This window comes from Ciconia boyciana, chromosome 2, assembly GCF_034638445.1.
Source record: "Ciconia boyciana chromosome 2, ASM3463844v1, whole genome shotgun sequence".
Taxonomy (NCBI): domain Eukaryota; kingdom Metazoa; phylum Chordata; class Aves; order Ciconiiformes; family Ciconiidae; genus Ciconia; species Ciconia boyciana.
The window spans coordinates 169,345,843-169,369,373 of record NC_132935.1 but is presented as its reverse complement, the minus strand read 5'-3'; the positions used below and the strand labels follow the sequence as shown (position 1 = coordinate 169,369,373).

At 45.4% G+C, this 23,531-nt stretch overlaps 1 protein-coding gene across 6 annotated transcripts in view; it reads right to left on the bottom strand.

The window, feature by feature from the left end:
- Positions 1–9,182: 9,182 nt before the first annotated feature.
- Positions 9,183–23,531, bottom strand: part of SMARCD3 (SWI/SNF related BAF chromatin remodeling complex subunit D3) — a 116,807-nt gene continuing 102,458 nt past the window's right edge. For all 6 annotated transcript variants that reach the window (XM_072855028.1, XM_072855025.1, XM_072855026.1 and 3 more), the window contains 4 exons: positions 19,117–19,252; positions 16,791–16,913; positions 13,360–13,461; positions 9,183–13,261 (listed from right to left, as the gene is read on the bottom strand). In XM_072855028.1, coding sequence (XP_072711129.1) covers positions 13,208–13,261; positions 13,360–13,461; positions 16,791–16,913; positions 19,117–19,252 — 415 coding nt within the window. In that variant the 3' untranslated portion in view covers positions 9,183–13,207. The remainder of the gene's footprint in view (positions 13,262–13,359; positions 13,462–16,790; positions 16,914–19,116; positions 19,253–23,531) is intronic.

The window sequence follows — 23,531 nt, the reverse complement described above, 5'->3', positions numbered from 1 at the left end:
CTGAGTAAGTTAAGCAAACAAAGATTTCACCTTGAGGAATGTAACAGTCTATTTCTGCTCCAACAGGAAACTACACACTTGAGCCTGGAGAGAACCCAATGCTTGTCAGTTCTCCCAGCAGGTCCTTCTCAGCAGGCTGCTGGCATTTGTCAATTATATTATATTTAGGTACAATATGACAGAGGAATCTTACCACCTGGCACTGGCTCCCAGCAGATAGGAGTTTAAGGAAAATTAGTTGTCTCTTTATTTACAAAAGGTTGCCACCTTGTGCAAGCAGCTTGAGAGTATGCTTTGATACGGGCATATACAAGGCAACTCACACCGTAGGGTGGATGCAATTAATATCAAAATCACTCTGTGTGTAATGTTGCACTGTATATCCGTGGATATGCTGAATAGATGCACACGGTATTTACATTTTTTAAAGAAAAAAAGGACACTGAGAAAATCTGATATGAATTTAAAACAAAGAGCAGCGCTACTGAAATAATCCTTAGGATCAAATATTTACCGTGTAAGAGGAATACCTTGAACAGCAGTGCCCTCTCCAGCCAAGTTCTGCAATACTAAGACATGATCACGTATATCTATTCTTACACGAATGAAACCAGCTCATTCAACCTCTCCTGGCAGGATTCTCAAATCAAGATTTTCATAGTTTGTCTGGACTGGGTAGACCTACTAGATTGGTCTTTACTTTTCTCCAGATGAAGTTTCCAAAACAAGAGACCAGCACTCCAGGTGAATTACTGTATGAGCAGAATGGAGAAGAGCAGAAGCATGACTTCTTGTGCTTTACAAGGCATACTGTTATTGAAACAGCTTCACGTGGGCTTTTTCTTTTTTCCTTCTAACTGCACTGGAATGTTGACCCATCCTAGCCTGTGACCCACTGAAACCCTGAACCTTTACTCCGAGCAGAAGAAAAATATCTTCCTATCAAACATCATAAATAGGAAAAAAAAAAAAAAAAAGTAGAGATAAAAACAAGCATCGCTATTTCATAAGGCCGTTACTCAGCAAATTCCTAAGAGCTGAAGTCCTTCTTTGGGGCTGCTCTATGATCTTTCTAAGTACTCCTGCCAGCCCAGGACCATTGAGAACAGGAAAAAAATCACCTTCTGTCTGTCCGTACTCAAACAAGGGAAAGAATTTCATTTCCCAGTTTCTTCTCTCTGCACATTTTCTCCCTCATGGCAGTATCAAATAGAGGACAGGAGAAAACAAAACAGTCTTGCCAAAGTACAGAAATGCACACCTGACAAGTGCAGATGTAAAAGCATCGCCTCGGGAAATCAAGATGAGAGAACTCCATCCTTTCCTTTCAACCTGTGCTTTTGCAGCTGGCTGCCAGACTCAACAACCCAGCTTGCCTTTGCTCCGTGGCATTTCCCCCCTCACCTCATGCCAGGCATGGCATCTCCTTACTAGATATTCTTATGGCATCCCCTGCTGTCCCTTGCTCAGGCTCCTGATGAAGTCTGCTCCGCTCCTCCCTGCTCCTCTTGCAGGTGGAGAAGGACACAGCACAGTATCTGCCCTTTCTGTTACATCTGTTAAGGAAGATCTTTCCCCTGGAGTCTCTTTTTTGCCTTATCCATGACCTATTTTAATAAGCATTATGAAAATGCTGATATCTGAGGCAATCGGGCTGCTAGACCTACCCCACAGCAGCTGTCAGTCTGCCTCACAAATGGAGGAAAACATGTTCCAGTTGAACCTCAAGTGACACGGCTTAAGCTAATCTCTTTTACCATGCCACTGGAAGGTGCCTCGATCATGTACAATGATCGGACAATAGTAAACAAAGGAGGAAGCTTTAGTACCTTGCTGTCACTGGCCATTATAACTCCTTCTAACAAAGCCACAATTCTGTTCTGGTTTGCTGCCTTCAACAGTTAAAAACGGAATGCTGGACAACATAGTTCACATTGCAAATGTGGTCTTTTCTTCTCTGAACTTTTTCTTCCTCGCTTTACCTCTTTATAATATTTGCCTTTTGCTTCAGTTTCCTGGATGCATCTTGGCATTTGGTAGCTAGAGGGCAGGGCAGAATGCTTGTAATGAAGTTCATCACAGGTACATCTGTACTGCAAAGGAGAACTTAAACAACCCACACATCAACGTGCCAAATCAGTTTAATTCATGCAGAAGTGGGACCTATGTGTCACTGTGTGCGGCTCTACCAAAGGCCTACAATGACATCTGAAATTAGAGATCAGCTACACAACAGGTATGTTACCTGGGGAAGAAAAATATTTGTCTAGCCTCTCAGAGTGATAGGCCAAGCCCAGAAAACATGAAATAATCCAGAAGTGTCTCTCAAACTTGGGCATCTCACTCCTGCCTCAGCACCTCAGCCCCAGGCATGGCTCTCAGGAGCACTGGCGCTTGTTGAAACCTGCGATTGGCAGTTCCAGAAGAATTTGATTCGTTTCTCAGTACTGCAAATACTGAAATATATTCTGAAGTGTATACATATATATACACACACTTCAGAAAACAAACATTGCTCTAAACATTTGTTTCAACTCCTCCAAGCTGCCCAAAGATCCTCGAAGCTTCTGCAGAGGAAAGTGCTGGAAGATGGCCTGCAGAAGCAGGAAGGTGCAGGAGGGATGCCCCAGCAATCAGAGGCAAGAAGCATTCTGGTGCCTACTCACAATAAAGGGAGAAGGAGCAGAAATAACTCTAAGGTGACTCGGCTCTCACCTTCTGTTCTCTCCTGGACAGCACGTACTGAAAGAAAGAGCTGTACAATCATATTATACAAGCCCTATAGCCTGTAGTTCCCACTGTCCTATCTGCAAACTGCTGGGGCAGCAATAAGCCCACAAAGCACAAGAGAATTTTCCCAGTTTTAACCTTTCCATTTGCTGTGCTGTCCATTAAGAAGAAAGGGATCAGACATTTATCACCATAAAGTAGGGAGGAGCAGAACCTTGAAAAGATGGGGTTTTAGGTTGTGCCTTGCTGCTGCAGAGTTCACATTTTGAAGGGGAACAAACATGACAGTAACAAATATAAAAATATATAATAAATCAAATATAATAATATATAATGTAATCATATATAATCTTTTTCCTTACAGATAGGAATCAAACAGCTCAGGATTACAGAGCAATAATGCTAGTGCTCCTTTCAGGTTTCCAGAAAGATCTTCCCCTTCCCAGAGAATTTTGCTTTTCACTTGATGGCTAGTCTGCCAAATTAGTAATCTATAAAGATGCACTCTGTCCAGAAACACCAAACACACTCTCATTTGCCCACGGTAATCCCAGAAACAGCATTTTCTCATACAAAAGTTGTACTTGTGAGAGTCTAAAGATCTTCCAGAGCCTCCTGGTATCAACAATCTTTGGAGCAGAGCCATAATTAAAAAAATTTAGCTCCAAACCTACAGCAAATGTAAATCATCTAAGCTCTACTGATGTCAAAATGTAAAACACTACTGAAAATCTGAAAATATGATTACAAGGATAAAATTTATACTTGCCGCATCATCACCAATTTCACGGGCTGCCTGCCCCTTTTACTGGAGCAGAAAGATCTTGTCAAGCAAAATAGTCAAATTAAGACACTGAAGCTTTCCTGAGGTCATACCACACTCAAGACTCCATTTTCCTGAGGCGGGTGCAGTCAACGGCATCCCCAGGGGAGGAACGGACAACCATGTCCTCAGCAGAGCCTCTGGGAAACAGAAAGAAGCAGCAGCCACCGTTGTTACCGTAGCTCACCCCTGGCCGAATCCTCTCCTTCCACAGGGGCTTCTGGAGATGCTGCTCTTTCCCCACACTGCTGCTAACGGCACCCACGTTACGGAAGAATCAGGCGCATTCAAGCTCTGGCCTGCCACCATCACAACAGGGCTTGGGGGTGACCTGGGGCTATGGGACAGGCTTCAGGGCACATGCTGGAGCTGGGGGCATCTGCATGGGGCGAGCGGGGCCAGGGGACGCTCAGGGGAAGCTCTGGCAAGTTGGGGAGACGCCTGGCACCTGTGCCGGGGGAGGTGTCCATCTCCTTCCCCTCTTCCCTTCTATCAGGTCTTGGTAACTCCCTGGGGCTGCCCTGACCTGTCTCGCCTCTGGCGGACTGGGAGCCTGATGCAGCGAGGTGCCACCCCTGGGTGGCCAGCGGGCAGGAGACACACCTGCACCTGCCAAAGGGGCTCACTCGCCTCACTGATGGCCTCGGCCCTCCCCCGCCGCCAGTACCCACACCTGGCGCACCCAGACGGCCAGAGGCGGCGCTCGAACGCCGGGCTGCAGTACTGCATTTAGGCCACGAGGCGGCGGCAGCGCTGCTGCGCACCTGTGCGGTGCTGGCGCTGCAGTACCGCGCTTCGGCCACGAGGCGGCAGCAGCAGCAAGCGCCCGTCGGGTGGCGCTTGCCCAGGAGCAGCACCGGCGCTGCAGTTCCGCGCTTTGCGCGCCGACCGCCCGCCGACACCACGCACGTGGGGTGGAAGCGGCGTTTCCTTACCGGGAGGCAGCAACGAGCACGGCGGCATCACCTCGCAGGCACCGCAGCATCGCATTGCCGTTACCGGCAGACGGCAGCGTGGAGCGCGGTGGCGCCTCCGCGCATGGGCGGCGCTCTTGCTGCAGTACCGACTTTTGCTCGCCGGGCGGCAGCAGCAAGCGCGCGCCATCTCGCATGCGCAGCCCCCGTGCTGCAGTACCGACTGCAGGTCGCCGGGCGACACCCGCGCGCGTCACTGCGCATGCGCTGCGTCCGAGCTACAGTACCAACTTTTGGTCGCTGGGCGGCAGCAGCGAGCCAGGCGTCACGCGCCACCACGCATGCGCAGCACTCCAGCTGCAGTACTGAATTCTGGTCGCCAGGTAGCAGCAGCGAGCGCGCATCAATGCGCATGCGCGGCACCCCACCTGCTGTACTGACAACGGAAAGCCCGCAGAAAAACACACGACACCGGCAACAAAACTACATCTCGCTCCGCAGGAGCCGCGGCGATAGCTACGCCTCGCCGCACGCGCCCGAGAGTAGCGCAGCTGTCCGGCAGCCAAGTCCGCAAATACTACACCTCCCGGCATGCATTAGCAAACACAGCATGGCCGCCCGGCACCCGAGGGACAGAAGACTTCAACTCCCGGCATGCCCCGGGAACCAACATGGCTGACCGGAAGCCCTGTGCCCCAAGACTACAGCTCCCGGCATGCCGCGAGAGGTAGCCTTCCCTGCTCTCTGACGCTGCGGGGACACTGTTTTCCCCCCGCCCCGAGCAAGTGCACCCGCCGATCCCCCAGCGCAGCCCAGCGCTCCCCAGCGCGGCGCAGAGGAGTCCCCTCGGCCGGGTCCAACACGGCGTGGTGCCCCGCGTCCCCGCCGCCACTCCGAGCCTCCGACACGGACCCCGCCGCCCTCCCGCAGGCACGGCCGCCCTCTTTGGGGCTTTCCCCAGGGCACGCCGGTCGATCGCGCGGCGCCGCCACCGGGCCCAAAGCCCCGCCCCCCCGTGCTCCCCGCCCCCCGGTGAGCCCCCAGTGCCCTCCCCCACCCGGCCTCGGGAGAGGCGCCCTCCCCTCCCCCACCCGCCGTCCGGGACGTCCGCGGTCTAAGGGATGCCCAGCCACACTCACCTCCCTCGGTGCAGCCGTAGCTCGGCGCCCGCTCCGCTCTGCTCCTCCTTTGGCTCATACTGGCCCCAGCACGGCCACCCGGCAGGGCAGCACCAGCCCCTCCACCGGCAGCCACCCTTTTACAGGGAGGGGCTCTCGCCATCGGCCTCACCACCTGCATCTGGGGCTGCTCTAGCTCCGGCCCACAGCGGGAGGCCAGCAGGAACGGGGGCCATCACCCGACCCTCGCAGTGCTTGACCGCCTCCCCCGGGGTTCCCTCACACCCCCGCACCCAGTGCAAAGGGAGTGCAAACACAGCCATGAGGGCAAAGGGGACGGCGAGTATTTATTCAGTCATGCATGTAACAAGTCCTGGGAGCGAGTCTGCTCTGGGGCTCGGAGCCCTCTGCGCTCCCCCTGCCACTGGGACACTTCGGCAGTCGTACCCGGAGCTGCAGTCGTCAGTCCAGTGGGGAACGGACAGTCGGTTGATTGGCTTCTGGAGAGATGGGCTGCTGGACAGAGGTGGAGGCCGCCAAAAATGAGGAGCAGGGCGGAGGAGAGGAGAGGAGAGGAGAGGAGAGGAGAGGAGAGGAGAGGAGAGGAGAGGAGAGGAGAGGAGAGGAGAGGAGAGGGAGGGGAGGGAGGGAGGGAGGAGGGAGGGAGGGGAGGGAGGGGAGGGAGGGAGGGAGGGGAGGAGGAGGGGAGGGAGGAGAGGAGAGGAGAGGAGAGGAGAGGAGAGGAGAGGAGAGGAGAGGAGAGGAGAGGAGAGGAGAGGAGAGGAGAGGAGAGGAGAGGAGAGGAGAGGAGAGGAGAGGAGAGGAGAGGAGAGGAGAGGAGAGGAGAGGAGAGGAGAGGAGGCAGCTGGCTGGACAGTGGGGGGTAGCGAAGAAAGCATGAGGTGGGGAGGGGGATAGTGAGAGAGACAGAAAAGACAGGGACAAGAAAAATGACAGACACAGCGAGAGGGGAAAAAAACAGGGAGCAAGACAGAGATGGAGAAAGAATTAGCAGGGACAGAAGAGAGGCAGAAAGAGGGAGTGGGAGCAGGACAGAGACAGAAAAATTAAGGACAGGGAGCAGGATGGAGCTGAAAAAACCTCCGATGGGCAGCACGACAGAGAGGGATTAAAAAGAATAGGGGCAGGGAGCAGGACAGAGCAACACAGAATTAAAAAGGAAGAGGGACCATGAGAAAAATGGGGGAGTGGAGAAGGACACATAGAAGGACAGAGCAACAGAAGGAAAGAGGATCAGGGAGCAGGACACTGGGACAGAATGTGAAAAAGCAGGACAGAATGGTAGAGACACAAGAAGAACAGAGAGACAGAGAGGGAGGCAAGGACAGAGAGAGATGATGGAGGGAGAGAAGGGCAGGGAGCAGCAGAGAGGGATGGAGAAAAAGAGGGATGGGAAACAGGATAGAAGGGTTATAATGAGAAAAGTAAGACGAGGGAGAAGGGCTGAGGAGCAGAGATGGAAAGGTACAGGGAAAAGGATGGTGAGATGGAGGAAGAAATAGGGTCAGGGAGCAGAACAAAAGGAGAGACAGAAAAAGGAGAGGAAGAAGGAAGGATAAAGGTGGGGGTGGTGAGTGAGAGATGGGGGTGGCAAGGGAGAGAGAAAAAGTAGGACAGAGAACAGGGGAGAGGGACTAAATAATATAGAGATGCAGACTGGGACAAAGAGATGGAGAAGGTAGAAACAGCAATGGCTGGAGGACCTGTTTCTGACAACTTACTACTCCTGATGTCACTTCCATGGCCTCAAAAATGGGACATGGCACAAGACAGGAATGAGGGAGTTAAAGAAAAGGCATAGGGAACTTTTTAAAAATAAAAAAAAAAGAAAAAACAAGAGAACTAAATAGTGATGAGGAACAGGATAGGGATGGGGAGCAGACAGAACAAGAAAGGAACAAGAAGCAACAGGAAACTAAAAAAAAAAAAAAATCTGCATTCCTCCTCTCAGAATCATGGAAAAGCTTGCCTGTTGCTGCTCCAAAAGGAAAGGGATAAAATGTATGGGACTGTTATTACTACAAGATGATTGCTGTTATTGCTGCTTGCTTTTCCTTCTCCATTAGGAAGTGTGCAGAGACTCATTTTTTTCAAAGGCAAAATTAACTTTTGTTAATCTCAGCTGCTGAGATTTCCTAAACAACCTTCCAAATAGAACTTTCCCCACACTAGGTGGAATATCTATATAGACATTTAGGAAATTTTTTTCAAGTCTGTTTGCTTTCTTCGCAGATAAAGGTTACTACTTCTGCTTTCCCTTTCACTGAGTTGCTGAAGTAATTCTCGGTTTTCCTTTCCTCTTTCACTCTTCTCTCTTTCTCCTTTTCACCGACCCGACTTCTTTACATCATTCTCTCTTGATGGTCTGTTGGGCTAAGAAACCTTAACCCAGAAACAAAACTCTCTTCACTGAGCTGGTGAATTGCAGCTTGCTCGTGCTGACAAAGGTTTCTAATATTATTGGCTGTATAGTACCACTGTTGGAAGGCTGCTAGCTGTTTGCACAGCTTACTCCAGGCTCCTCTGTAGTGAGAGATTAATTTGTGCCAGAGCTTAGCACTAGTGACTGAAGTAAATGAAGCTTTAGGCCACATGACTTGTACTTTAACCTTTGTTTTTATCTATGGAAATATAACCAGTAGATAAGTAAGTATAAGTAAAACTTTAACTACAGGCTGTTCTGTAACAAAAGATAAGGAAACGTCTCGAGACACAGACAAAAGGGGTGCCTGGAGGCTGCGGGAGAAAATCAGAAGAGAAGACCCCAGACTCCACAAACAGGATTGGATGAGCGTAAATGCCATCAGGAAATCAAGCGACCTGTAGAGACTATAAAATCCAGTAACAATCAACAGGCAGGGTCCCTCTTCAGAGGCACCCAGCTCGAGCTGTAACTACTATGGCACATTAAACATAGTAGAAGAAGGAACTCTGATTCTTTTATTAAAGCGGAACCTAGGGACAAGCCCTGTTGAGGTGGCATTCACATAATTCCTACCGTGGTCTAGGTGGTGGCTGTGTAATTCCCACAACACCTCTCAGCATCCAAGCTCTAGCCCCAGCTGCAACTTTTTTGTTGACTATAACTAATAACAGTGATAATGATAAATGTACTGCAAATGACCAAGCACCTGACCTGGAGACAAGCCGGACCTCTCCAATGGTAAGGATTTCTCACTTATTCAGTATGGAAATGGCTGAAGATGGAATCCAGTGAAGAAACGAATTCACGTAAGAAAGATCTAAAAAGCAATAGTTCTCACCTTTTTCAAGTCCTATTAAAACCTGTATATGTATGCCCCTGTGTGTCTGCGCACGCGTGCGCACACAAGTGATCATAAATCCAAAAACTCGAGAACATTCTCAGGAGCAGAAAGAAACAAACTGTACCTGTCTTTGTTAAGACACATAAGGTTAGTGCAAGAGATACAAAGAAACAAAGTATTTATTGTTAAAAGCTTTTCTACGAGTCACTCGGCATCATACAATGAAGATATGGTGGCTACAGAGTAGAGGGAGTCTCTCTCTCTCCCCCCCCTCCCCCCCCGCCCCCCTTTCTCTCCCCCCCATCCCCATGCACATATTTGCTCACTCTCACAAACCCACAGTTGTATTTTTTAATGGAGTTCCTGTCTTCAATGAGATTGGAAAAAGTGTTTATCATACAGGATCTGGCAGAACAGATACATCCTATTAAACAACAGAGCAGTTACAGAAAGGAGACCTCTTTCTTCAGGAAAAAAGAGCTTTCTCTTCCCCCCTCATCTATTTGCACTGCCATGAAAGGGTTCTCAGCACAAAAACAGGCCAAAAAAACCCCCCAGTACCTGACTAGCATTTTGGCAAAATTAGGAGCCCTAGGATATGCACCAATATATGCACTAATATTTTCACTCAGCTTCCACAGGATAGATTCTAAACAATGTGGTGTAAAAAACCTCCCAGCTGAAACAATGTCTGCGCTACAACTACCAACCCTGCTAAGTCGAACAACCAAATCCCTGCTGATAAAAGTGGAAAATGTTTTGACAATGTGTCTCAAAGTTATTTGCAGAACATTTGGTTCTGTCCTGGATGCCCATTTCCCAGGCTACATAACAAGCTGACACTGGCTCTCTCCCACATGCTCTCTACATGTACATACACACATGCACACAAAATACACTGACTCTCATGGACTGTGCTATTTCCAACAGTACTCTGCACATTATACTGTGCTATGTGTTACTGGCACTTCAGTGGTGCTCTGCTCCATCTTTTTATTTTGTTTTCCACTGCTGTATTCTTCTCTCTATTCCATAATCAAACATTTGTTTTCCCTTTAATTTCTAAGAAACACTTGGTCTGAATCCTGACTCATGGCCAACAGCTCGAAGGACTAAAAAGAGTGTTTCAAACCTGCCATGTCAACACTTCAGCTCCAAGATATATTTCCCTTCTATTGGTACTCCAGAATTCTGTTTTAACACTTTCCTAGTTTGATGCTATATTTTCTAACAATCTGTATTATAATCTATACATTAACTACTTCTATGCACAGAATGTTTTTTTTGCAGTATGCGCAGATTTGTATTGTATACTGTGGCAGCAACTGAAGACCCCAAAACATCTTCTTGTCATCTTTTATACACACAAAAAGACAACCATCCTGAACTTAAAATGAATTTATCATTCACAATCTGCCACAATTACATGCCTGTTCAGTACCACTGTCTTTCATTTTTGTATGCCCAAGCAGCATTTGGTCCAGTTCCTCCCAGTATTGCTCCATTATTTATCTTCAAATATAATTTCCCTTTTTTGAAAACAAGCAAGCTCCTGGCTGTACTCCTGGAACAGAGGACAAAATTTCTGTGTCTCTTCAGTAAAAGGTCTGAACTGCTTCTGAACACAGGAAAAAAGCATCAAAATCTCAAACCCCAGTTTAACCAAAGGAAAGACATCTGACAACTATTCCTAAGACTCACTGTTGGTGACCAGTCTTTTTATGTACAGTAGGAATATGGACAGTGGGATATAAGAATTCAGATTTTGGATTGTCATCTTCAGTGCCATCTACAGTGGCTGACTCATGCACGTGCACACATGTGCGCGCGCACACATGCTCACACACACACACTTCAATATAGCATTGGTGCTTAACATAGATTCACCTTCCAGTGATGCTGTTGTGAACACTGGGCAGCAACACCACATTAGTTTCGTTAATTTGCTTTGAAAGAGACTTGGAAACAGATCCATCCAATTAATTCTAGAGAGAGATTCTAAAAGCAGGCTGGACTCCGTTATGTTGCCAGCTGTGGCACGACTGAAATTTCTCTGTACAAATATTTGCCACTTCAATGGGAAAGTTCTCAAAAACCAGAATTCCCTGGCAGACATCCTGCAGGCATCTATCCCAGTCCCATGCCCTTTTCACATCCTTGCGTATCTTTCTCTGCATTTCTTATTCCCGGAGACTGAATGCATCCCCTGAATGTAGCTGCTCTGTTTACCACACACAGAAAAGAGTTTTATACACTGGACAGCATGCACACAACTGACACAGCAGCATAATAAATATGGAAGCACAGTAGCAGATGACCCCCACTGTTTTCCCTCATAATGCTTGCTTGTAGTCCAATTAGTGGAGTCCTAAAGTAAATAAGATTTGAAGTCATTCACTGTCTGGCAGCCTCACAGCCCCTCACTATACTCAGTTTAAGCCTGCAGGATTTCATGTTTTACTGTAAAAAGAGGTTTTAACACAAAAAAGTTCCAAATGAAGCTATTCCCGGTAAAAGGCCTCAGGCAAAGAGGTACAGCTATGCTTTTTCTTACACCAATGGTTCTGCATGACAGTACTGCCATCATACAATGGCAATCAAATGTAAATTTTCCAAGACATCTCTGAACACAATGGTCAGAGTAAAAGCTACGGCACTATTAGCGTGAAAGCAGAGGTATTAAATAAAGGAGTGGAAGAGAAGACCATCTCTTCTGTGACTGGACAGAATAAACTTTTAAGTTTAACCAAGAAATAAATTGGCAAAGATAGCAGAAGAGAAAAGGACAATACTATAGCAAAATGCATTATTCAGAAGAGCTGCCTCCCTTCTGTATCATGTGTGAATTTGATTCTTTTTCCAAGAAAGTGAAAGAAAGGAGATGAAAAGGAGTAACCTAGGAGAGGATTCTGAGTGCCACATCACCTGGACAAAGAGTTATACTCTTTGTCCATACTTTGGCAGCTGCTTTTTGGACTAGAAATCATGTTGGGCCATTAATTACAAACTAGTCTATGCACTACAAAAAATCGGGGGGAGGGGGGGAAGGATTTAATGAAGATGTCCCTGCTTCCAAGTAAATATGGTATAAATTCCCATAATCTGAATTTGTTGTACACTTACGAAGAAGATGGTTTCCAAGGGATACGTTCTCTGTGCTATTTAAGGCTGATAGTGCTTTATAACTCAACAGCATCCTATATAACCAGTACGTATCATGTATGGGGGAACTAAATTATTCATAGTAAGAAGCAGTTCACCTGTGATCAAAATGTGAGACCAATCCAGGGACTCTGTTAATATCTTGAACTAAAGAGAAAACTGCCATGTTATAGGAAGTTAAGCTTCTTGGAATCTGCACCAACTTAACAATTGGGGAAGTTCTTTTCAGTGCTGATCCCTACTGGCACACAGAGAAACATTTAGGAAATCTCATATTTTACATATATGGTTATTGTTAATATCTGCTTCGTTCAAAGCAGGTATCAGCAAAGCACCATTAAGTTATTTTCATTTTCTCAGAATGCCTCATTTCTTGCTTCAACCTCAGCTTTGCTAACACCACTGGTATTAAGGATGCCTAAGAAGCTCTTATCCCAGGGATAATTCTCTTCCTCTCAGTACAGCACATTGATCATGCCCATCTAGTGATACGTAATTCAGTCTACCTTTCACTGCAGGGGCAAGGGAAAGAGGAAGCATTAGAGTTTGTGGAAGAGATGTCCTGACTATACTTCTTTCTTCCAGAGGGGCTCTTCATTCCAGGAATGAAAATCCTCCTAGTTTGTTCTTTCACATGGTGGGATGGCTTCTTGCACTGCTCCAGCTGCAATAAAAACTCTATTCAGGAATATAAAGCATTCCGCAGCTATAAGAAAGACTATCTTGCCTAATTCCGGAGAATTTACTATTTGAGACTCTTAGGTAACATAGGATGAGAACTGCATTTATTTCTCTAAATCTGTAGTCTCCTATAACACCCATCTCAACCTCCCCCATCAATGCCACCCATGATTCTATGCATAGCCCATCAGGATTTGCTGTGTAGTGTCTGAACTTTCCACTAAAACTTAATGATGCACATTGATGAATGAACCTTTAATCTTCTTTAACACTGACACTTGTACGGCACTGTCTCTGGCCTGGAATGGTTTGAGACACCCCCCATGGGCAAGATTTTCAAGGGTCACTCTAAAGCTGGTGTTCTGACTGGTGTGTTGATGGTACATTCTCATCCAGTCAGGAAGCAGGTCCATGTGTAACAGTGAGCTAAGTAACACTGAAAAGTCCACTGGTTTGGTGGTCATGATGCCAATGGGATCTTGTGAGCAGTACTTATGTGTTGCGCACTCCCAGAGATTGTTCCAGTTCCTGCCGGCGCTGCTGGATCTGAAATAAAAAGAGAAACTGTACAGTTCAGCAGATTCCATTGTTCAGTGGCAGGAAGATTCATTTACAAGCCATCACTGTGGATAATTCCTTCATACCTTGCAGTAGAAATATCTGCTCACAGCCTCTTGAGACCATGGCTCGTGATAAAATTCAGCTCTGCGTTCTTCCTCTGGGTTTCCAACTACATCAGTCATCACCTGTGACAAAAATAAAAACATTTTTCACTATAGCTCTTCTACCATGTAGAGAAACATTCAGATTTACCTAGACTCAAAATTTATCTGCATTGCTACATTAAAAATGTTCAGGACTGTTCTCTAAGCCCAAGGCAAATGGACAATGAATGCCATGTGTGCTTACTACCAAAACAAGATGGTCGCATACAAACTGTGAACTGTGAACAGCTCCCAGCCTTTGCTCCTCAACTGTGCCAAGGAATAATTCTGGGCGTCAGTAGTTGCCCAGGCTAAGCGCCACGATCTCTAACAATTTAACAGCATGGACAGTTTAGTTCCAGTGGCCAGGAAAAGTTCCCCAGCACTGTATATTTTATTAGCCTACATATCCAAAGAACCTCAGTAGTTACCCATACACAGGGTTACAATTTGCAATTTTTAAGGTATTCACATCAGATTGAGGCACAACTCTATACCAGCATTGCCCTTACCTCAAAGCATATCTTACCTTGATTTCAAGGAAAGTTCTGATGGGGAAAGCATTAAGGAAAAATAACTCTATTGAAACGCGAGGAACAGAAAACCCTAGTAATTCCAAAATGGCCAAAGTCCTGAGCTGATTTTTCAGTCTCTACACAACTGCCAAGAAAGCAAGATTTGAAAAAAAACAACAAGTTGTTTAAGGAATTAGTGGATGGGACCACCTGGAAAACTGCCCTTAGGGACAAAGGAGCTGAACAGAGCTGGCAGCTCTTTAAGGACGTTTTTCTTAGAGTGAAAGAGCTCTAAATTCCCAGGTGTAAGAAAGTGGGCAAGGAAGGCAGGAGACTGGCATGGCTCAGTAAGGACCGCCTGGTCTAACTAAAGTGTAAGAAAGAAATGCACAGGCAGTGGAACCAGGGGCATGTATCTTTGGAAGAATATAGGGATGCTGCCCCGATATGTAGGGATGGGCTCAGGAAAGCTAAGGCACAGCTGGAGCTGAATTTGGCAAGAGATGCGAAGAATAATAAGAAGGGCTTTCACAGGTACGTTGGCCAGAAAAGGAAGATTAAAGAAAATGTATGCCCCTCCAGTAAATAAGACAGGAGAACTGGTGACAACCAATACAGAAAAGGCTAAATTAATCAACAAATTTTTTTGCCTCAGTTTTCAATGGTAATCTCTTTTCCCACATTGCTCAAGCCCCTGAACCTCAAGGGGGAAAGAAGTCCCTCCCTTTGTAGAAGATCAGGTTTGAGGCTATCTGAGGAACTTGAACATACACAAGTCGATGGGGCCCAACAAAATGCATGCCAGGGTCCTAAGGAAACTGGCTGATGTAGTCACTAAGCCACTCTCCAACATATTTGAAAAGTCACGGCAGTCAGGCGAAGTCCCCAGTGACTAGAAAAAGGGAAACATCACACCCATTTTTAAAAAGGGTAAAAAGGAGGACCCTGGGAACTACCAACCAGTCAGCCTCACCTCTGTGCCCAGTAAGATTATGAAACAGACCCTCCTGGAAGACATGTCGGCACATACAGAAGGCAGGGAGGTGATTAAAGACAGCCAACATGGCTTCACCAAAGGCAAATCGTGTGTGACTAATCTAGTGGCCTTCCATGATGGAGTGACTGCATTAGGGAAGAGCAACTGATGTCATCACCTGCGTTGGGGCAATCCTCAGTATCAATACAGACAGAAGGTTGAATGGATTGAGAGCAGCCCTGCAGAGAAGGATTTGGGGATACTGGTGGACAAGAAATTAGATCTGAGTCGGCAATGTGCGCTTGCAGCCCAGAAAGCCAATTGTATCCTGGGCTGCATCAAAAGAAGCATGGCCAGCAGGTTGAGGGAGGGGATTGTGCCCCTCTGCTCTGCTCTCGTGAGACCCCCCCGGAGCACTGCATCCAGCTGTGGGGTCCACAGTGCAAGAAGGACATGGACCTGTTGGAGCAGCTCCAGAGGAGGCCACGAAAATGGTCAGAGGGCTGGAACACCTCTCCTATGAAAAGAAGATGAGAGAGTTGGGGTTGTTCAGCCTGCAGAAGAGAAGGCTCCAGGGAGACCTTATTGCGGCCTTTCAGTACTTAAATGGGGCTTATGAGAAAGATGGGGACAGACTTTTTACCAAGGCCTGTAGTGACAGGACAAGGGGCAACGCTTTTAAACTGAAAGAGGGTAGGTTTAGATTAGATATAAGGAAGACTTTTTTTACGATGAGGGTGGTGAGACACTGGCACAGGTTGCCCAGAGAAGCTGTGGATGCCTCATCCCTGGAAGTGTTCAAGGTCAGATTGGATGGGGCTTTGAGCAACCTGATCTAGTGAAAGATGTCCCTGCCCACAGCAGGGGAGTTGGACTAGGTGATCTTTGAAGGCCCCTTCCAGCCCAAACCATTCTATGATTCTATGATTCCATAAAAAATAAAATCCTGATGACTGTCTCCAGCATTACAGAATCAAGGGTAAATATAAAATTACTAGCATCTTTTGCAGAGTAGTATTGTGCAATCACAATTCTGATGCCAGCAGGGCAGAACATTATAGAAAAGGCCCCTTATGGGACTGGGTCAGTCAGGGAGAACACTGAACAACTGTTCTATGTATGCAGCTAGAGAAGCTCCACAACACCTTACTTTGTAAGCTCTTCAAGCTAAAGGCTGCTTTATTTAAACATTCTTTCAGATGCCTGTCCCCTTTTGAATACAATATAAATAATAATAATAAAAAACATAACCTTAACAGTAGATTTTTGGAAGACTATGGACTACAAACTAGACATTTCTATTTGAAAGACACAACGATTTTATTAAAAGAATTTCATGAATTCATTAATACAACTGGTTTTGAGGTGTCTGAGTTAAAGACACAAAGTGTGAAACTTTATGAGGAACGAATTATTCATTTTTGCTGGCAAACAACTGAACTTCTTTACATTCCATTTCTTGGGTATCTCAAAGCTAAGCTTAAAGGCAGCTGATATTTAATCTGCCTATTTCTTAAATAAGATTAAATTATGAACTAACAAAACACCCAAATTGTATTATTGTACTGTAGAACGCTCTTGCTGAGTTTTATATAGCTTTAATTTTACGGAGTACACCAACACAGCTCTGCACTTTGATCTTACTGTCTGACCACAAATTCACCTACCACCCCCATTAAGCACCGCTGTTCCACTGGAACTGGAATACAGCCTAAACTGTCTTTCCTGCATAGTCTGCTCTGGGATTGCAGTATTCCACTCATTGTCTGTCTTCCACCAGTTTTCCATCCTGGATGGTTTAGCTATACATTCTATATATATTTAGATAAAATTCTTACATTCTGGTTCCACTATTCATTCTTCTTCAAACCTTAGCTCACCTTAAGATCCCTACTCTGGGACCGGAGAAGGTCTTGGATGTATCCTTTGGGATCTTTGGAGAAACTCAGCATGAAATCACGTTGTATTTTTAACTGATTTATGGACTCAATTGTCTCATGAATCTGACAGAAAAAAACAAAGCAGATGTTACTTAATTCCTCCCGTGCTCCAGTGACCCTGAGGTCAGCCCCATTAGCATCTTTGTACTTCTTGTAATGTACAAAGGTGATAATTCTACACTGCAGACTTGTGCAGGTTTCTATGGCTTTTTCCCTTCGAAGAGGGAGTTAACCGCAATCCTGCGATTACATTTTGGTTTCACTTGTACTTCTGCAATACAAGTATGTACAGGATTCTTCTTCACTTCCTGCATTGAATGGCTGGATGGCATGCTATATACAATACTGAAGAGCTAAGTCATGTCACTGTACAATGTAGTAATTTCCTGTGTATAATCAGTCTTTCTGCCAAGTCTGGGATTTTTCAGGAAAGGTGCTATATAAATATGTCTTTAAACAGTGCCCAATGCAAGAAAGGAGTTATTCCCCTGGTTAATCATCATCATATCTTCAATACCCTGCTGTGATCCTTAAAATTTCTAGTGATTGCCTGATCAAGTCCATGTTAAATGAACTTGCATAACAGTCATGACTTCTAGACTTTTTCTTATGAGAAAGCCTATTAAAGTCACAGTGGCTGCAAAAAGAACAGGAATGTGAACAATGAGAAATCAGGAGTATGGAAGGTTTATAGAAAATGAGTCATTATCTTCAGCAATATTATGAAAGAAATGAGCATTAACCAACAGGGAAGAATGAAGACTCCAAAGAGAAGTCAAGGTCCTATAATCATCCTGGATAACAAAATCAAGTATGATCAAGAGGAAGACAGTTAATGAATCATTTGCACATACACACACACAGAAAAGCACACTTTTGCTACCCTGTTCCTCTAAAATTCTAGTCTGAGATTGTAAACCTATCTTGTTTAACTTCATGTATACATCTATTTTGCCAAAACAGCTAACGTGGCCAGGTACATGGGAGAAAATAATCCTCCCCTGATCTGGCTATGCCATCAAGGCCACTAGTGTAGGCACAACTATATGGTATGTTAACAGAAGAGAGCTGCTGTCAACTTAAAATCATTCCTTATTTGGGAAAATGATGTAGCCATGCTGAAGAGAATTCTGCTGGCATGCACCGGGTTTCCACTAGAGGACTCTGTGGCAGCATAGCAATAAATGGTATCGATGACAACAATGCAGCAGTCAATGCCTGTTTACCCAGAAGTGACCTCAGTAACTTCACTAATCACAGCTTGCCCTCTGCTGTAGCAAACGCTCAAAAAAGAGGTGATAGCGACATGGGAAAAGGTGAGCTGGACTGGAAACAAAATAATCCTATGCATGCTGCATGCAAGCCTGTATAGGCTGGGAACCAACTGGCTGAGCAGCTGCCCTGCTGAAAAGGACCTTTCTTGAGAGCCATAAAACAAAAGATGCTGCAACAGTTACCAGAATCCATAGGACTGCTAGTGTCCCAACCCCCTTTAAAATTGCATGAAGACCAGAGTTTAACATATTTGTTTGTATTAGAGGTAAACAAACAGAAGCTGGGCCTGACTGTATGTCACATAAATCATCTCTGGTCCGTGATGTCACACCTCTTCTTCTTCCCTTGCTCTGAGAAGTCACTTTTGTTTATCCCTTACCAAGCCAAATCAGCCATTTACACATGTGCCAAAAGCTAGCTAACAGTCCCCATGACATGAACCTCTAATAAAGCCTGCAGAGCTCACCACTGCTGTTAAGACAGATACTATTATCTGAAGTGTGCATGATCCTCCTTCACTGAAAACAAGTCTGTCAAACTGCTCCAGGTGATTTTTCTGCCATGCATTTTCCATATTTGCACCTACTGCAGAGAGCTGTTCTGCAACCATGCATGCACAAAACACATCTGGAGTATGACATTCTCTTAGCTTTGCCTTATAGCAATTTAACAAGATACCATGACCTCTCAATAACCAGTTATAGTCAAACAGTTCAGATGATTCTTGAATACTAGGGGACTCATTATACTACCTGTGAAACTCTGCTTCTATCACCTCGACAACTGTGTCAGGCCCTCGATCAAATCCTACGCGGGAATGCCACTCACCCCTCTGTATTCCCATTGCATGTGGCTGATTCATCCCTTGAAAGCACATCCAATTGAGAAGTACCTGTCTCACAACATTACTGTCTTTGATGTGTGACACCAAACCCACATGAAGATACACAATGAGTGTATGCCATGTGATACTTTACTCCTGGGCTAGTACCTTGTTGTCCAATGCTGTAATCTCCTGTTGGTTAGCTGTTGAGAGAAGAAAACTACTCATCTGTCCCTTTAATGGGTCTTCAACTTCTACATCTATGTCATAACAAGCCGTCTTCTTCTGATCGTTGGGGTCAACGCTATGGAGAGTATAACAGAAGATCATGAGAACTGCCATAATGAATCAGAATAAATATCCATCCAGCCCAGAATACATTCTTTGATAAAGCCTGTTGCAGATGCTGTGAGGAACAGGGTATATTTATATATTTGTATATCCTAGTATATCCTCTCATCTTTCATCAGTCAGAATTCAGAGACTTTTGAGATGGAGGTTTTGTCCAGACCATCAACTTTAATAGCTGCTAATGGACATAGTCTTCATTAAATTGTCTAACATCTTCCTGAGACCTGTTATAACTCTGGCCTCCAAAGCAATCCCCAGTGGTAAATACCATACTGGTATGGCCTCTGCTCAACTGCATCTTTTTTGAGATAGGGTAAGTAGAACTGTACACTACCATTCTGGATGTGAGCACATAATGACATTTATTTATTTGGTTCTCAGTTCCTTCTCTAATAATTCCTAGCACTGTAATTGTGTCGGCAGCTATGCAGCATTGTAATGATTCCTAGCTACTTTTTAAGAGGTAGCAGTGAATTTGGGGACCACTACTTTCTTTGTAACGTTGCCTGCTTAATTCTTCAAAGAATATAGCCAGTCATGCCTTCCTGTTACAGAAGCTGTATTGACTCTTCCCCAATATATCACATGTCTATTAACTCCATTCTCTACTACAGTTAGTACCAATTGGCTTTCAATATCCAGGATTGGTCCTGGTATGTTTTTGGCATCATGTTAACTATTTACCACCACTCTGGTACTGAAGGAGATTTCAGTAATAGGTAACACATTGTATAGAATCATAGAATCATTTAGGTTGGAAGAGACCCTTAAGATCATTGAGTCCAACCATAAACCTAACACTGCCAAGTCCACCACTAAACCATACCCCTAAGTGCCACGTCTACGCATCTTTTAGATACCTCCAGGGATGGTGACTCCACCACTTCCCTGGGCAGCCTGTTCCAATGACTGACAACCCTTTCGGTGAAGGAATTTTTCCTAATACCCAATCTAAACCTCCCGTGGTGCAACTTGAGGCCGTTTCCTCTTGTCCTATGGCTTGGGAGAAGAGACCGACCCCCACCTCGCTAAAGCGTTCTTTCAGGCAGTTGTAGAGAGCGATAAGGTCTCCCCTGAGCTTCCTTTTCTCCAGGCTGAACAACCCCAGTTCCCTCAGCCGCTCCCCATCAGACTTGTGCTCCAGACCCTTCCCCAGCTTCGTTGCCCTTCTCTGGACACGCTCCAGCCCCTCAATGTCTCTCTTGTAGTGAGGGGCCCCAAACTGAATACAGTATTCGAGTTGCGGCCTCACCAGTGCCAAGTATAAAGGGACAGTACTTGGTAGTTAAGCAATTTAATGAGAGTCCTGCATGAAAAACCATTTACAACTCCTCATTTAGTGTGTGTTAAATTCATTTCTATTTGATACCTTAGTGTGCTAAAGTTTTTCAGATACACCCTCCCTTTCCACCTGCCATCCAAAACCCGTATGGCACAGGTATGGGACCTTCCCTAATCTCTAAAGTTAACATTGATTAAAAGAATGAATTTTTATTTTCTTATCTGACTTTAAGCAGCTGATTGTCTTCCAAGAACATTCTTTTTAAACCTTATTAATTTCTCAGTTTCAATAGTAGGCTTCCTACTTCCAATATATTTCAACCAATCTTAATATTTTCTTTTTCATCTTTAACAAGCTAAATATGAGTATTATTCTTTGGCTTGTCCTATCCTAACTTTATATTTAATTTGTTGGGATTTAGACTTAGCATTTACTTTATCTTTCGACTAAATTTTCTTAGCAAGAAAACAGTTTTTCAGCCCAGTAGTTGGTAAATTAGACTTCAGTCATTGTCACTTGTAATATGAAAATTCTGGCTTCTCAACACTGTTTTTGAAATGTCTAGGTTGTGTGCATCTGCTATAGGTAGTAAAAAAATTGGCTCTGGATCTAATTGAGATTGTTAGACTCGGGGGAGCAGAAGAACTTCCATGGATGGATTTACATTAGGAGTGTTGCTAGCAGGAGGTGATCCTTCTCTATACTCAGCACTGGTGAGGCCACACCTGGAGTACTGTGTTGTTCAGTGCTGGGCTTCCCAGTACAAGAGAGATATGGAGCTACCGGAAAGAGTTCCACGGAGGTCCATGAAGATGATTATGGCATTGGAGCACCTCATACATGAGGAGAGGCTGAGAGATCTGGGACTGTTCAGCCTCGAGAACAGAAGGCTTGGGGGGGAGGGGGAGGGAACTTACCAGTACCTGAAGGGAGAGTTTAAAGAAGATGGAGCCAGGATCTTTTCAGGGGTACCCAGTGAGAGGACAAGAGGCAATGGGTGCAAACTGAAACACAGGAGGCTCTGTCTGAACACGAGGAAACACTTTTTTACTGTAAGGGTGACCAAGCACTGGCACAGGTTTCTCAGAGAGGTTGTGGAGTCTCCCACATTGGAGATATTCAAAAGCGATCTGGACACGGTCCTGGCCAACCAGCTACAGGTGGCTGTGCTTAAGCAGGGGAGGGCATTTGACTACATGATCTCCAGAGGTCCCTTCCAACTTCAACCATTCTGAGATTCTGTGATGCTGTGGCCTTCTGCAAGCGGATCAGCAGCAGAAGGAAGACTAAGGGAAGCCCGGGCCTGGGTCTGCTTCTGTCGTTCATGTCAAAAGCCTTGGAAAAGGCTGAGGTTCCCAGTGTTGTCTTTGCCTCCTGGGATAGAATGACACCATACAGTGGTACAGGTGGGCATCAACTGGGTAGAAAGCAGCTTTGCAGGAGTGGGCCTGGGTGTCCTCATGGACAACAAGCGGAGAATGAGTCTGTGAGGTAAGCCAGCCGTGACAAAGGTCAACTGCAAAATGGGCTGTATTAGCATAAGCGTTGGCATCAAGCCAAGGAAAGAGGCTACTCCTTGCTATGCCACGCTTGTGAAACTGCATCTGGACTTCTGGGCACAGGACCAGAAAGACATGACATTCTGGAGCGAGGCCCGCAGAGGACCACCAGTATGTCTGGGGGCTGGAGCACATGCCTACCAAGAGAAGCTGCAAGAGCTGGGTTTGTCCAGCCTTGAGAAGAGAAGGGGAAAGGGAGATCCTATTGGTGAGTGCAACTGCCGTACGGGATGGTGAAGAAAAGACAGAGCCAGCCTCCTCTTGGAGGGGCACAACAATAGGATGAGAGGCAACAGAAACTCACTGCAACACGGGCAATTGACTCAGTATAAGGAACTTTTTTTTTTTAAATCATTATGGTAGTCAAAAGGGGGAAATGAAGAGCTAACCTATTGGCAATAGGAGAATATTGGAGAGCTATGCTTTGTAGTCTACTTGGGTAATGTTAATAGCGTAGGAGATGGCTGCTTCTTTGCAGAAATGGGAAATCCCACAGATGTTTCTCTTTATACCTCTCATTTCAGGTGTGTCAGCTGCAATAATGAGTGCAAGTCAAGCAAAGCTCCAGCTCCAGCTTGAGCTCAGGTAAGATTTGACTCCTACCAGTTTTAAATTTCGTGCATTCGGTATCGCAGAGATCAGAAACTATTATACACTCTGTATTTTTTAATTGCATTCTGCATTCTCTTTGAGTCTACCTAATATTTAAAATATTTACCAAGATTAGAGGCTTTCTGTTCATCTCTATTTCATTTCCACTTCAACCCCACTGCATTTTTTGTTTTCTTTTTCAAAAAGGGGGTGTGGTTGGTGTCTGAAGAGTGGTTCTAAAATACTATTATTTCTAGCATGAGTTTAGAATACTTCACATTTTAGTCTCTGTGCACATACTCTAAAACTAGAATGAATAACTGTGATCTAGTTGACCTTCTTGTGAAAGACAGGCCTGAGGATTTACCTGAATTAAGAGCACATATATTTAAAATCACTAGTGATGAAAAATTCCCTGTAGAGGTCTGCTGATTTTGGCTAGGCTAGAGTTAATTTTCTTCACAGTGGCTAGTATGGGGCTGTGTTTTGGATTTGTGCTGGAAACAGTCTTGATAACACAGGGATGTTTTTGTTATTGCTGAGCAGTGCTTACACAAAGTCAAGGCCTTTTCTGCTTCTCACGCCACCCCACCAGCAAGTAGGCTGGGGGTGCACAAGAAGTTGGGAGGGGACACAGCCGGGACAGCTGACCCCAGCTGACCAAAGGGATATTCCAGACCATATGACGTCATGCTCAGCAATAAACTGCAGGGGGGCACTGCTCGGAGACTTGCTGGGCACCAGTCAGTTGGTGGTGAGCAATTGTTTTCATTTGCATTACTTGTCTTTCTTGGGTTTTA